Source organism: Ranitomeya variabilis, chromosome 4 (genome assembly GCF_051348905.1).
Source record: "Ranitomeya variabilis isolate aRanVar5 chromosome 4, aRanVar5.hap1, whole genome shotgun sequence".
NCBI classification, from domain to species: Eukaryota; Metazoa; Chordata; class Amphibia; order Anura; family Dendrobatidae; genus Ranitomeya; species Ranitomeya variabilis.
In genome coordinates, this window is record NC_135235.1 from 709,731,424 (window position 1) to 709,747,618 (window position 16,195).

The 16,195-nt window shown below is 50.8% G+C and overlaps 1 protein-coding gene and 1 long non-coding RNA gene across 3 annotated transcripts; both read right to left on the reverse strand.

Annotated features, from left to right (window-relative positions):
- Window positions 1-1,236: 1,236 nt before the first annotated feature.
- On the reverse strand, window positions 1,237-3,967 carry LOC143766536 (uncharacterized). Of its 2 annotated transcripts, XR_013213579.1 has the most exons (4): window positions 2,465-3,967; window positions 2,167-2,368; window positions 1,689-2,092; window positions 1,237-1,610 (listed from the first exon to the last, which is right to left on the reverse strand). XR_013213579.1 is itself a non-coding variant. In XM_077254299.1 (3 exons), the coding sequence occupies exons 1-3, from the start codon at window positions 3,352-3,354 to the stop codon at window positions 1,850-1,852; spliced, it is 1,335 nt and encodes a 444-aa protein (XP_077110414.1). In that variant the 5' UTR covers window positions 3,355-3,967; the 3' UTR covers window positions 1,239-1,849. The 2 variants fall into 2 exon arrangements, 1 of the variants encoding a protein (XP_077110414.1); XM_077254299.1 differs by having other exon boundaries at window positions 1,239-2,092.
- Window positions 3,968-11,111: 7,144 nt separating this feature from the next.
- Window positions 11,112-15,662, reverse strand: LOC143766545 (uncharacterized). The gene is made up of 2 exons (XR_013213587.1): window positions 15,540-15,662; window positions 11,112-12,960 (listed from the first exon to the last, which is right to left on the reverse strand). It is a non-coding gene; the product is annotated as an uncharacterized LOC143766545 (long non-coding RNA).
- Window positions 15,663-16,195: the final 533 nt, after the last annotated feature.

Consider the following 16,195-nt stretch of genomic DNA (forward strand, 5'->3'; position numbering starts at 1 on the left):
CTTGGGACTTAGAAAAATTTTGAGAAATTTCCGATTTTGTGTAAAAATCACCCATTTCCCCTACTTCCACCCTAAAGGGGCGTCAATATGTAGTAAGGCGCCCCAAGACAGTGACCTAAGTGGGGGTGAAGTTTGGGTCTGATGGGTGGAAAACTGAAAAAAAAGCGATTTTGTAACTTTGAGAACAAACAGAGTGCTCAAAACTTTGAAAAACGTCAGACCGCTGTCGGGACTTAGAAAAAATTTGAGAAATTTCCGATTTTGTGAAAAATGAAAATTTCCCCTTCTTCCACCCTAAAGGGGCGTCAATATGTTGTGAGGCACCCCAGCAAAGTGACCTAAGTGGGGGTGAAGTTTGCGGGGCACGGGCGGAAAGTTGAATTTTTGGATGAAAATGCGTATTTTCATACTTTGAAAATTTCAGGCGTGTGTCAGACTTCCAGGCGGGGGCAGCCGCCAGAGGTGTACCGGGGACGCTTCCAGGAGCCTGGGGAAGATTTTCTGGAAGAGTCCTTGGGACTTAGAAATTTTTTGAGAAAATCTCGATTTTGTGAAAAATTACACATTTCCCCTACTTCCACCCCAGGGGGGCGTCAATATGTTGTAAAGCACCCCAGGGCAGTGACCTAAATGAGGGTGAAGTTTGCGGTGCACAGGCGGAAAGTTGAATTTTTGGATGAAAATGCGTATTTTCATACTTTGAAATTTTCAGGCGTGTGTCAGACTTCCAGGCGGGGGCAGCTGCCGGAGGTGTACCTGGGACGCTTCCAGGAGCCTGGGGAAGATTTTCTGGAAGAGTCCTTGGGACTTAGAAAAATTTTGAGAAATTTCCGATTTTGTGAAAAATTTCACATTTCCCCTACTTCCACCCCAGGGGGGCGTCAATATGTTGTAAAGCACCCCAGGGCAGTGACCTAAATGAGGGTGAAGTTTGCGGTGCACAGGCGGAAAGTTGAATTTTTGGATGAAAATGCGTATTTTCATACTTTGAAATTTTCAGGCGTGTGTCAGACTTCCAGGCGGGGGAAGCCGCCGGAGGTGTACCGGGGACGCTTCCAGGAGCCTGGGGAAGATTTTCTGGAAGAGTCCTTGGGACTTAGAAAAATTTTGAGAAATTTCCGATTTTGTGAAAATGTCACATTTCCCCTACTTCCACCCCAGGGGGGCGTCAATATGTTGTAAAGCACCCCAGGGCAGTGACCTAAATGAGGGTGAAGTTTGCGGTGCACAGGCGGAAAGTTGAATTTTTGGATGAAAATGCGTATTTTCATACTTTGAAATTTTCAGGCGTGTGTCAGACTTCCAGGCGGGGGAAGCCGCCGGAGGTGTACCGGGGACGCTTCCAGGAGCCTGCGGAAGTCGGTGGAGGGCTTAATAGTCGCCCCTGTGGAAGTCGGTGGAGGGCTTAATCCTTGCCCGAATTCACTACCAACTCGTGGGCATGACACATATCAGTCAGGGTCTTCTCTCGGTACACTCTCTCAGCCATGTCGTTCGTATGTGCCAAGTATCGGGCGAACAGGTGCTTTTCGGAATCGGAGTATCGTGACAGAGTCCATGTTTCACATACACGTCGTACGATCTGGCTGGTGATGTTTGGTAGTTTGTAACTGTGGAGGAGAGTATAATATTGTCAGTACCTGTTACTACACATGGCTGTAGGTCACTTGACGTGGATACTGTCTTACCGGTCGTGGTACTGTTTGAGGGCATTGGATGGATTAACAACGACCTTCCCGTTAGTTGTCACAAAAAAGTTTGAGATGGTCCGTCGGTCAGTGGTAAGGGCAGGTCTTACATATTTTGCGTACACTTCGAACCACTGAAAAAAAGAGAAAAAAAATACATGTTAATCTAAAGCCAGAGAGCACCCCTCCAACAGATTTAACATGGGGACAAGAGAAGGGTTTGTTCCCCATGTGGAGTGGGGTTGCCTGGGTTCCCTGGCTCGGTGAAAACTTACCGATTCCTCTTCCTCTGAAAGCACGAACGATGCTACTTGAGTCGAGTCACACTTGTGTGTCTTCACACCGACAATAGTCATGCGATTGCCGGAGTACAGGTGATGGGTCCTCCTATCCCACTCTGAAACCTAAGAAAGGAAAATGGGGAAATAATTGTACTGGTTCAGCCGATGCCGCTGACCCACCGAGTCTGACGGCTTACCGTCATGTTGCGAACAACGCCCGGTCTTTGGAGATTTCTGAGAATTAGAAGGGCCTGGAGGTACAGTAGGATTTCACTGCGTTCTAGGTCGGATCCCCCATCTTGCACAGCCGCTAGGCACGCCTGAAATCTAGGCTTTGCCTTCTCCAGTATTCTCTGGCAGTCCTTCGGTGTCTTTGAGGGCTCCATCAGTGTTTCGTACCTGGGTGGGAAGAAGAAAATCACGGTTATTGTGTGATGTAATTCACGGTTATTGTGTGATATTCATGCCGATATGTGGATCGTTTGAACCGGGTACCTTTTGCCGACCGACTCCCTGCAGACTCCCCTGTACAGTGACTTTTGTAGGTCCATTGTAAACTCCATGAAAACCTCGCAGGCTCGGTACAGTTGAGGTTCCTGGGTGCTCAGCGTTGTGCCTCTCATCTGATAGGTGGTGAACCTCCGAATATGCTTCAGTATCCTGAGGGATGACTGGCTCGATAGTCGAAGGCTTCTCAGCTTTTCAAAATATTCGTTTACTCGGCTAGGCATTGTAACGTACTCCAGCGTAAGAGCTTTTGGGTTGATAAAGAACAGGAACCTAGCCAAGTTCGATACCTCCTGTTGGCAGTTGGGGACCCCAAGTGTAACCGATAGATACGAGTGGAAACCCTTCAGGATGGGGTGATCCATCGAATGGCGCTTGTACAAGCCGGCGGTCTGTGTAGCGAGGCGTTTTTTGTTTTTCCACTGCCTGGCCTGAATCCTTCGATCACTGCCATCCACGATCTCCTCATCGGCTACGTGGACAGATAATCTCCCTGTGTGTTCAGGCTCCGGGCATGGGTCTCCCTCCAACCCGCCTGCCGGCTGTAAATTGGCAGGCGTGTCCGCCATAGGAGAATCTGGCTCCACCAGGGGCATGGAGCAGGGCTCCGAACGGCCTGTTTCTTCCTGAGCGGGCCCCTCACAGGTTAATGGCGTGTCGTGCGACTCAAAACTCGGCTTATTTACTACTAAGAAGCCGCGACCTTCCAAAAAGGAGACAGTCTCCCACAGGGATTTGAGAGGCTTGATGTCGCTGAATTGGATACTGGTTCCCTTTTCCGCAATACATTGAAGGGTATCCTTGGCGGTAGCTAAGGCATTTCGTACCTCAGAATCACTCTCGGTTCTCAGGCACACTCTTTTCAAATGCGTGGACATATATTTGGTTACTTTGTGGCACTTGGGGCAGGTAAGTGATGTCCGTTTGTGGCTATGGGGGAAACAGAAATATAAATGTCACTCAAAGTTGAATTTTGGATGAAAATCCACATTTTCATACTTTAAAAATTTCAGGCGAGTGTCAGACTTCCATGCGGGGGAAACCGCTGGAGGCGTACCGAGGACGCTTCCAGAAGCCTGGCCGCGTCGGCCGCTTACTGTTACAGGGCATCCCAGGTGGTGAGGCATCCCCAGGGATGTCACCCTCACGGCTGCTTATCACCGCTACGGTTGATGGAAAAAAAAACCTGTACCGGGCTCTAAATGCAAACTTTTAGTAGTCGCTAACTACACATAAATGTGGTCAAAGAATGGCTTCTACTTACCGCTCCATGTGGAAGTGTTTCCCGCACTCGAATTCAGCGTGAACGTCCGAAAATATATGCTTTTAGAGCGGGTAAATCTGCACGTCACTGGGAGCTGAGGTAAACTGATTTACGTCAGCGACGAGCCGCCTCACCTGTGCGCCGTGGCGGGCGCTTCCTGTTAACTGTTGCCGCGTCGGCCGCGTCGGCCGCTTACTGTTACAGGGCATCCCAGGTGGTGAGGCACCCCCAGGGATGTCACCATCACGGCTGCTTATCACCGCTACGGTTGATGGAAAAATCCTGTCAGATATATATTATTGTAGATATAGACTGTACGGACTCCTGTCAGGTGTATATTATTGTAGATACAGACTGTACAGGCTCCTGTCAGGTATATATTATTGTAGATATAGACTGTACGGACTCCTGTCAGGTGTATATTATTGTAGATACAGACTGTACGGGCTCCTGTCAGGTATATATTATTGTAGATACAGACTGTATGGGCTCCTGTCAGGTATATATTATTGTAGATACAGACTGTACGGGCTCCTGTCAGGTATATATTATTGTAGATATAGACTGTACGGGCTCCTGTCAGGTATATATTATTGTAGATACAGACTGTACAGGCTCCTGTCAGGTATATATCATTGTAGATATAGACTGTACGGGCTCCTGTCAGGTATATATTATTGTAGATACAGACTGTACAGGCTCCTGTCAGGTATATATTATTGTAGATATAGACTGTACGGGCTCCTGTCAGGTATATATTATTGTAGATATAGACGGTACGGGCTCCTGTCAGGTATATATTATTGTAGATATAGACGGTACGGGCTCCTGTCAGGTATATATTATTGTAGATATAGACGGTACGGGCTCCTGCCAGGTATATATTATTGTAGATACAGACTGTACGGACTCCTGTCAGGTATATATTATTGTAGATATACACTGTACGGTCTCCTGTCAGGTATATATTATTGTAGATATAGACTGTACGGGCTCCTGTCAGGTATATATTATTGTAGATATAGACTGTACGGGCTCCTGTCAGGTATATATTATTGTAGATACAGACTGTACGGGCTCCTGTCAGGTATATATTATTGTAGATATAGACTGTACGGGCTCCTGTCAGGTATATATTATTGTAGATACAGACTGTACGGGCTCCTGTCAGGTATATATTATTGTAGATATAGACTGTACGGGCTCCTGTCAGGTATATATTATTGTAGATACAGACTGTACGGGCTTCTGTCAGATATATATTATTGTAGATATAGACTGTACCTACTCCTGTCAGATATATATTATTGTAGATATAGACTGTACGGGCTCCTGTCAGGTATATATTATTGTAGATACAGACTGTACGGGCTTCTGTCAGGTATATATTATTGTAGATATAGACTGTACGGGCTCCTGTCAGGTATATATTATTGTAGATACAGACTGTACGGGCTCCTGTCAGGTATATATTATTGTAGATATAGACTGTATGGGCTCCTGTCAGATATATATTATTGTAGATACAGACTGTACAGGCTCCTGTCAGGTATATATTATTGTAGATACAGACTGTACGGGCTCCTGTCAGGTATATATTACTGTAGATATAGACGGTACGGGCTCCTGTCAGGTATATATTATTGTAGATATAGACTGTATGGGCTCCTTCCAGGTGCCTGACTGCAGCCCATACACTCTAGCCGGCTCATTACTGAAGATGCTAGAGTGTATGGGCTCCTTCCTGGTATATATTATTGTAGATATAGACTGTACAGACTCCTTTCAGGCATATATTATTGTAGATATAGACTGTACGGGCTCCTGTCAGGTATATATTACTGTAGACTGTACGGGCTCCTGTCAGGTATATATAAGCGATGATATCAGAATGTATGGGCTCCTATCAGGTATATATATCATTGACGGTATCAGAATGTGTAGGCTCCTGTCAGGTGTATATTAGTGATAATATCAGAATGTATGGGCCTCTGTGAGGTATATATTACTGATAATATCAGAATGTGTGGGCTCCTGTCAGGTATACATTAGTGATGATATCAGAATGTATGGGCCCCTGTCAGGTATATATTATTGTAGATATAGACTGTACGGGCTCCTGTCAGGTATATATTATTGTAGATATAGACTGTACGGGCTCCTGTCAGGTATATATTATTGTAGATACAGACTGTACGGGCTCCTGTCAGGTATATATTATTGTAGATATAGACTGTACGGGCTCCTGTCAGGTATATATTATTGTAGATACAGACTGTACGGGCTCCTGTCAGGTATATATTATTGTAGATATAGACTGTACGGGCTCCTGTCAGGTATATATTATTGTAGATACAGACTATACGGGCTTCTGTCAGATATATATTATTGTAGATATAGACTGTACCTACTCCTGTCAGATATATATTATTGTAGATATAGACTGTACGGGCTCCTGTCAGGTATATATTATTGTAGATACAGACTGTACGGGCTTCTGTCAGGTATATATTATTGTAGATATAGACTGTACGGGCTCCTGTCAGGTATATATTATTGTAGATACAGACTGTACGGGCTCCTGTCAGGTATATATTATTGTAGATATAGACTGTATGGGCTCCTGTCAGATATATATTATTGTAGATACAGACTGTACAGGCTCCTGTCAGGTATATATTATTGTAGATACAGACGGTACGGGCTCCTGTCAGGTATATATTATTGTAGATATAGACTGTATGGGCTCCTTCCAGGTGCCTGACTGCAGCCCATACACTCTAGCCGGCTCATTACTGAAGATGCTAGAGTGTATGGGCTCCTTCCTGGTATATATTATTGTAGATATAGACTGTACAGACTCCTTTCAGGCATATATTATTGTAGATATAGACTGTACGGGCTCCTGTCAGGTATATATTACTGTAGACTGTACGGGCTCCTGTCAGGTATATATAAGCGATGATATCAGAATGTATGGGCTCCTATCAGGTATATATATCATTGACGGTATCAGAATGTGTAGGCTCCTGTCAGGTGTATATTAGTGATAATATCAGAATGTATGGGCCTCTGTGAGGTATATATTACTGATAATATCAGAATGTGTGGGCTCCTGTCAGGTATACATTAGTGATGATATCAGAATGTATGGGCCCCTGTCAGGTATATATTAGTTATGATATCAGAATGTATGGGCTCCTGTCAGGTATATATTACTGATGATATCAGAATGTATGGGCTCCTGTCAGGTATACACTCACCGGCCACTTTATTAGGTACACCATGCTAGTAACGGGTTGGACCCCCTTTTGCCTTCAGAACTGCCTCAATTCTTCGTGGCATAGATTCAACAAGGTGCTGGAAGCATTCCTCAGAGAATTTGGTCCATATTGACATGATGGCATCACACAGTTGCCGCAGATTTGTCGGCTGCACATCCCTGATGCGAATCTCCCGTTCCACCACATCCCAAAGATTTCATGTTGTTTACGCCAAATTCTGACCCTACCATCCGAATGTCGCAGCAGAAATCGAGACTCATCAGACCAAGCAACGTTTTTCCAATCTTCTACTGTCCAATTTCGATGAGCTTGTACAAATTGTAGCCTCAGTTTCCTGTTCTTAGCTGAAAGGAGTGGTACCCGGTGTGGTCTTCTGCTGCTGTAGCCCATCTGCCTCAAAGTTCGACGCACTGTGCGTTCAGAGATGCTCTTAGGCCTACCTTGGTTGTAACGGGTGGCGATTTGAGTCACTGTTGCCTTTCTATCAGCTCGAACCAGTCTGCCCATTCTCCTCTGACCTCTGGCATCAACAAGGCATTTCCGCCCACAGAACTGCCGCTCACTGGATTTTTTTTCTTTTTCGGACCATTCTCTGTAAACCCTAGAGATGGTTGTGCGTGAAAATCCCAGTAGATCAGCAGTTTCTGAAATACTCAGACCAGCCCTTCTGGCACCAACAACCATGCCACGTTCAAAGGCACTCAAATCACCTTTCTTCCCCATACTGATGCTCGGTTTGAACTGCAGGAGATTGTCTTGACCATGTCTACATGCCTAAATGCACTGAGTTGCCGCCATGTGATTGGCTAATTAGAAATTAAGGGTTAACAAGAAGTTGGACAGGTGTACCTAATAAAGTGGCCAGTGAGTGTGTATATATATATATATATATATATATATATATATATATATATATATATATATATATATATATATATATATACATACATATATATATATATATATACACACACACACACACACACACACACACACACACACACACACACACACATACATACATACACAGACAGTACAGACCAAATGTTTAGACACACCTCATTTAAAGATTTTTCTGTATTTTTATGACTATGAAAACTGTACATTCACACTGAAGGCATCAAAACTATGTGGAATTATATCTAATATATAATTGCCTAGAATACTACTTCCTGCAATTTGTGCCAACTTCCGTGGCTTTGTCCGGAGCTAATGTCCGGAGATAAGTGACGTCACCAGTGTCCTACACCCAGGCAGAGCACAGTGGCCCCAGGCAGAGCACAGGGGCCCCAGGCAGAACATGGGGCCCCAGGCAGAACATGGGGCCCCAGGCAGAGCACAGGGGCCCCAGGCAGCATATGGGGCCCCAGGCAGAGCACAGGGGCCCCAGGCAGCATATGGGGCCCCAGGCAGAGCACAGTGGCCCCAGGCAGAGCACACACCAAATCGGAGGCCGAGGGGCCCCGCCAACCAAATCGGAGGCCGAGGGGCCCCGCCAACCAAATCGGAGGCCGAGGAGCCCCGCCCACCAAATCGAAAGCCGAGCGGCCCCGCCCACCAAAGCGGAGGCCGAGGGTCCCCGCCCACCAAATCGGAGGCCGAGGGTCCCCGCCCACCAAATCGGAGGCCGAGGGGCTTCGCCCACCAAATCGGAGGCCGAGGAGCCCCGCCCACCAAAGCGGAGGCCGAGGGGCCCCGCCCACCCCATCGGAGGCCGAGGGGCCCCGCCAACCAAATCGGAGGCCGAGGGGCCCCGCCCACCAAATCGGAGGCCGAGGGGCCCCGCCAACCAAATCGGAGGCCGAGGGGCCCCGCCCACCAAATCGGAGGCCGAGGGGCCCCGCCCACCAAATCGGAGGCCGAGGGTCCCCGCCCACCAAATCGGAGGCCGAGGGTCCCCGCCCACCAAATCGGAGGCCGAGGGTCCCCGCCCACCAAATCGGAGGCCGAGGGGCCCCGCCCACCAAATCGAAGGCCGAGGGTCCCCGCCCACCAAAGCGGAGGCCGAGGGTCCCCGCCCACCAAATCGGAGGCCGAGGAGTCCCGCCCACCAAATCGAAGGCCGAGCGGCCCCGCCCACCAAAGCGGAGGCCGAGGGGCCCCGCCCACCAAATCGGAGGCCGAGGGTCCCCGCCCACCAAAGCGGAGGCCGAGGGGCCCCGCCCACCAAATCGGAGGCCGAGGGTCCCCGCCCACCAAATCGGAGGCCGAGGGGCCCCGCCCACCAAATCGAAGGCCGAGGGGCCCCGCCCACCAAAGCGGAGGCCGAGGGTCCCCGCACACCAAATCGGAGGCCGAGGGGCCCCGCCCACCAAAGCGGAGGCCGAGGGTCCCTGCCCACCAAATCGGAGGCCGAGGGGCCCCGCCCACTAAATCGGAGGCCGAGCGGCCCCGCCCACCAAAGCGGAGGCAGAGGGACCCCGCCCACCAAATCGGAGGCCGAGGGACCCCGCCCACCAAATCGGAGGCCGTGGGGCCCCGCCAACCAAATTATTCTTACATTTGAATAAAGTATATATGGATTCTAGACTCCCGATTCTTTAGAATCGGGCTGCCATCTAGTACTTAATAAAAGTGTAAGGCAACTGAAAATATCTTATATTCTAGGTTTTTCAAAGTAGCCACCTTTTGCTTTGATGACTGCTTTGCACACTCTTGGCATTCTCTTGATGAGCTTCAAGAGGTAGTCACTGGGAATGGTCTTCCAACAATCTTAAAGGAGTTCCCAGAGATGCTTAGCACTTGTTGGCCCTTTTTGCCTTCACTCTGCGGTCCAGCTCACCCCAAACCATCTCGATTGGGTTCAGGTCTGGTGACTGTGGAGGCCAGGTCATCTGGCATAGCACCCCATCACTCTCCTTCTTGGTCAAATAGCCCTTACACAGCCTGGAGGTGTGTTTGGGGTCATTGTCCTGTTGAAAAATAAACGATGGTCCAACTAAAAGCAAACCGGATGGTATAGCATGTCGCTGCAAGATGCTGTGGTAGCCATGCTGGTTCAGTATGCCTTCAATTTTGAATAAATCCCCAACAGTGTCACCAGCAAAGCACCCCCACACCTCCTCCTCCATGCTTCACGGTGGAAACCAGGCATTTAGAGTCCATCCGTTCACCTTTTCTGTGTGCGACGTGTGGCAATCCGTCCCAATGTGTTGCTAATGAAAGTCTATGGAGAAAAAATGCATCATGAAGGCAACTTTGCAGGATGCGTTTTTTCTCCAAAACGACGCATTGAGACGTACAGCAAGCGACGTTAGTGTGAAAGTAGCCTTAACGGAGGAAGAAGGCTGCCGTCCGCAGCCCTGCCGAACGCTGGTGTGAAACCAGCCTACGGCTGTTATTATAGCACCTTCCATGTGTTAAGGTACCTTCACACTAAACGATATCGCTAGCGATCCGTGAATTTTCAGCGTCCTGGCTAGCGATATTTGACACGCAGCAGCGATCAGGATCCTGCTGTGATATCGCTGGTCGTTGAACAAAGTTCAGAACTTTATTTGGTCGTCAGACCGGCGTGTATCGTCGTGTTTGACACCAAAAGCAACGATACCAGCGATGTTTTACGCAGGGCCGCGCTTAGTAACCCGATGTTTACCCTGGTTACCAGTGTAAAATGCAAAAAAACAAACAGTACATACTCACCTTCGCATCCCCCGGCGTCCGCTTCCCACACTGACTGAACGCCGTAAAGTGAAAGTGAAAGTACAGCACAGCTCTGCTGTTAGGGCCGGCGCTCAGTCAGTGCTGGAAGCGGACGCCGGGGGACGCGAATGTAAGTATGTACTGTTTGTTTTTTTTTACATTTTACGCTGGTAGCCAGGGTAAACATCAGGTTACTAAGCGCGGACCTGCGCTTAGCAACCCGATGTTTACCCTGGTTAACCGGGGACCTCGGCATCGTTGGTCGCTGGAGAGCGGTCTGTGTGACAGCTCTCCAGCGATCAAACAGCGATGCTGCAGCGATCGGCATCGTTGTCGCTATCGCTGCAGCGTCGCTTAATGTGAAGGTACCTTAACACAGATACATCATGGGCTTGTCCTGCCCTGCGCATGAAATGAAAGGCAAAAATACAATGTGGAGACTTCATCAGAGCAATGTTTTATTTACATTCAGAACTGGTTTAAGAGGAACAAATTACCATTTCCCACAGAAATCTCAGACTTTTACTTATAGAAATACTGGATAAATATCATTTTACCATTAGATATAGAAACATTTCCAATTTTATAAAACTGCATTTTTTTGCATTGAATAACTTTATGCCTTTGCTTGTTTCATTTTATGCATTTCTAAAGTATTGTAAAACTGTAGTATGCTGTTGGTGCATGCGGGTTGGACTGTCGGTTTGGTATGTGGCTCTGTTCCCCCCAGGCCTGCCTCCGATGTCTGAGGTTTCGGTGTCCCAGACCAGAGATCATAATACCGGCCTTGAATTGTGAAGGACACGGCAGCCGACCCTGAGAAACATCCAAGGTGGGAACGCCCCATCATGTCGAAGAGAGTCTGCTAGATCCAGGCCTAGCAGACCAGTGCTGGTGGGTTCATGGATGCCAGGAGGGGGTTGGCCTAAAGGCCCCGTCTCACATAGCGATTTACCAAAGATCACGACCAGCGATACGACCTGGCCGTGATCGTTGGTAAGTCGTTGTGTGGTCGCTGGGGAGCTGTCACACAGACCGCTCTCTCCAGCGACCAACGATCAGGGGAACGACTTCGGCATTGTTGAAACTGTCTTCAATGATGCCGAAGTCCCCCTGCAGCACCGCCGTACAGTGAGAGCAGAGCGCAGCGGTGACGTCACTGCTGTGCTGTGCTCTCACTGTACGGCCGGCGCTCACAGTCAGAGCAGGAAGCAGACGGCAAGGGACCTGACGGACATCAGATGGTGAGTATGTACTGTTTGTTTTTTTACATTTACGCTGGTAACCAGGGTAAACATCGGGTTACTAAGCGCGGCCCTGCGCTTAGTAACCCGATGTTTACCCTGGTTACCAGTGAAGACATCGCTGGATCGGTGTCACACACACCGATTCAGCGATGTCAGCGGGACCTCAACGACCAAAAAATGGTCCAGGCCATTCCAACACGACCAGCGATCTCACAGCAGGGGCCTGATCGCTGGTACGTGTCACACATAGCGAGATCGCTACTGAGGTCGCTGTTGCATCACAAAACTTGTGACTCAGCAGCGATCTCGCTAGCGATCTCGCTATGTGAGACGGGGGATTAAAGGAAGGTCTCGTCTTTTCCTGGCGGGTCGGAGAGTTGTCCCGTCGGTTTTTTGGACAGAACATTTCCAAGACAACCAAAATTGAACAGCAGATCTCTTGGGAGGCAGACTTTAGTACTCTGTTGCAGAAGCGAAGTACTCTTAAACTGATAGGTGCCGAGTACGACGCACTAGAAAGTTGGCGTGCATGATTGTTCAGGGCACTGGCGGTGTGGACCGGCCACCAGAGAAGTCCTAGACCGAAGCCTGGATATTTTAAGAGCAGGGTCACAGGAGCCTCTGGAAAACATGGAGGCTGCATGAATAGGAAGGTTTCCCCAGGAGACGTCCATATTGCTCAGGGGCAAACTAGGACATACTTGTCCTGTCCATTTTTTTTTTTTTTTTTTTTTTAAAAGTAACCCCCTCACTGCCTGAAGATCACACATCATTCTTCACAGACCGATGATGAAGATGGGCATGGAATAACCTGGACGCAGACCTTTCGGCGGCTGGCACATAACGGATTAGTCTTCCCTCCCTACTCTATCTGGCTCTGGGGGGGCCGGAGGGTAGGGGGATTCATGGCATGGACCGTCCTCTGGGGAACCACAAACACTCTTGATGTGTTAGGGCCTTGCCTCGTAGGCCACAGATGATACGGTAGTGACAATTCTATGTGGGAGATTAGAGTGACAATTCCACTGTCGCCCTCAAAAGCCGTATCTGAAAAAAAAAAAGAAAAGAAAAAGGAAAATCGTTAATAAAAAAAACCCCCAAAACCTAAGTCAGAACTGGGCTGGGTGGTCCAGACCCATGTCTGCCTCCTACTGACATTAAGCTAAAAAGGATTAGCTTCGTGCCAGTTGGTGGTGTGGCCTACTCTACAGGGAAATACCTCAAAATTTTTTTTGCATAGCATAAGCAGCATACACTCATATTTTTTTGTGTACCCCAATGAAGCATTAGCCCCCCCCACATCAACCAGATGGCCACACAGCATAAACTCGCTCCCCCAGTCAGAAACCTCCACCTCACATTAACCAGCGGGCCACACAGCATAACCTCGCTCCCCCAGTCAGAAACATCCACCTCACATTAACCAGCGGACCCCACAGGATAAATCCAAAGCCCACCAGACATTCCCTCCCCTCAAGCGTAAATCCAAATATGACGCCCCCTGCCCCAACCATAAATCCCATCAGACACCCCCTCCAATCGAACGCCACCCTAGCTTAAACTCTCATCGGACGTCCAACCCCCACAAACCCCCATCGGACGTACAACCCCCACCGGAAGCGGAACCCCCCACCCAGCAGAAACCCCCAGATGCAGACCCCCCACCCCGCACAAACCCCCATCACACGTGGACCCCCCCCCACCCAGCACAAATCCCCATCGGACGTGGACCCCCCCACATTCAACGACAAGCAGGTCGCCTCCCCACATTCAACGACAAGCAGGTCGCCTCCCCACATTCAACGACAAGCAGGTCGCCTCCCCACATTCAACGACAAGCAGGTCGCCTCCCCACATTCAACGACAAGCAGGTCGCCTCCCCACATTCAACGACAAGCAGGTCGCCTCCCCACATTCAACGACAAGCAGGTCGCCTCCCCACATTCAACGACAAGCAGGTCGCCTCCCCACATTCAACGACAAGCAGGTCGCCTCCCCACATTCAACGACAAGCAGGTCGCCTCCCCACATTCAACGACAAGCAGGTCGCCTCCCCACATTCAACGACAAGCAGGTCGCCTCCCCACATTCAACGACAAGCAGGTCGCCTCTCCACATTCAACGACAAGCAGGTCGCCTCCCCACATTCAACGACAAGCAGGTCGCCTCCCCACAAGCAGGTCGCCCTCAAATCTGACCACAGGGGTCCCCCAAATAGCCTGCAGCAGGTCACCCCTCACATGCAGGTCGCCTCCCCACATCCCACCACAAGCAGGTCACCCCCACATCCCACCACAGGGGTCCCCCAATAGCTTGCAGCAGGTCTCCCCCCACATCCACCACAAGGGTCCCCCCCAATAGACAGCAGGTCACGCCCTCCCAAAACCCGACCACAAGCATGTCGCCCTCAAACCCCACCACCAGGGTCTCCCCAATAGCCAGCAGCAGGTCGCCCCCACTAAAAGGGGTCCACCCCGTAAGCAGCACGTCACCTCCAAACCCCATCACAGGGATCCCCCACAATAGCCAGCAGCAGCAGAGCCCCCCAAAATCCTACCACAGGGGTCCCCCACAATAGCCGGCAGCAGCAGAGCCCCCCAAAACCCCACCACAGGGGTCCCCCACAATAGCCAGCAGCAGCGGAGCCCCCCAAAACCACACCGCAGCGGTCCCCCACAATAGCCAGCAGCAGCGGAGCCCCCTAAAATCCCACCGCAGGGGTCCCCCACAATAGCCAGCAGCAGCGGAGCCCCCCAAAACCCCACCACAGGGGTCCCCCACAATAGCCAGCAGCAGCGGAGCCCCCCAAAACCCCACCACCGGGGTCCCCCACAATAGCCAGCAGCAGCGGAGCCCCCCAAAACTACACCGCAGCGGTCCCCCACAATAGCGAGCAGCAGCGGAGCCCCCCAAAATCCCACCGCAGGGGTCCCCCACAATAGCCAGCAGCAGCGGAGCCCACCAAAATCCCACCACAGGGGTCCCCCACAATAGCCAGCAGCAGCGGAGCCCCCCAAAACTACACCGCAGCGGTCCCCCACAGTAGCCAGCAGCAGCGGAGCCCCCCAAAATCCCACCGCAGGGATCCCCCACAATAGCCAGCAGCAGCAGAGACCCCCAAAATCCTACTGCAGGGGTCCCCCAAAATCGCGAGCAGCAGTGGAGCCCACCAAAACCCCACTGCAGGGATCCCCCACAATAGCCAACAGCAGCAGAGCCCCCCAAAATCCTACCACAGGGGTCCCCCACAATAGCCAGCAGCAGCGGAGCCCCCCAAAATCCCACCGCAGGGGTTCCCCACAATAGCCAGCAGCAGCGGAGCCCCCCAAAACTACACCGCAGCGGTCCCCCACGATAGCGAGCAGCAGCGGAGCCCCCCAAAATCCCACCGCAGGGGTCCCCCACAATAGCCAGCAGCAGCGGAGCCCACCAAAATCCCACCACAGGGGTCCCCCACAATAGCCAGCAGCAGCAGAGACCCCCAAAATAGCCAGCAGCAGCGGAGCCCCCCAAAATCCCACCACGGGTCACTCCCCACACAGACAAGTAGGTCGACCACCACAGGGCCTCCCCCCAATAGCGAATAGCGATCGGCAAGTAGCATTTTTCACCCTGAAACCACTGACCTCCATGGCGTCCACAAGCTATCATGCTGCCTTCATTTGCCGCCTTGGAGAACACGCCCCCTCCCGATAGGACACGCCCCCGGAAATGACGTCACACCTGGAAGGAGCCCATACACTCTAGCATCTACCCTCTGGGGATGGAGGTCGGTGCTGGAGGCCCCATTATTCTCTATGTGGAGTGCGGGTCTGCGGGTGGAGGTCGGTGCTGGAGGCTCCATTATTCTCTATGTGGAGTGCGGCTCTGAGGGTGGAGGTCGGTGCTGGAGGCCCCATTATTCTCTATGTGGAGTGCGGCTCTGAGGGTGGAGGTCGGTGCTGGAGGCCCCATTATTCTCTATGTGGAGTGCGGCTCTGCGGGTGAAGGTCGGTGCTGGAGGCCCCATTATTCTCTATGAGGAGTGCGGCTCTGCGGGTGGAGGTCGGTGCTGGAGGCTCCATTATTCTCTATGTGGAGTGCGGCTCTGCGGGTGGAGGTCGGTGCTGGAGGCTCCATTATTCTCTATGTTGAGTGCGGCTCTGCGGGTGGAGGTCGGTGCTGGAGGCTCCATTATTCTCTATGTGGAGTGCGGCTCTGCGGGTGGAGGTCGGTGCTGGAGGCCCCATTATTCTCTATGTGGAGTGCGGCTCTGCGGGTGGAGGTCGGTGCTGGAGGCCCC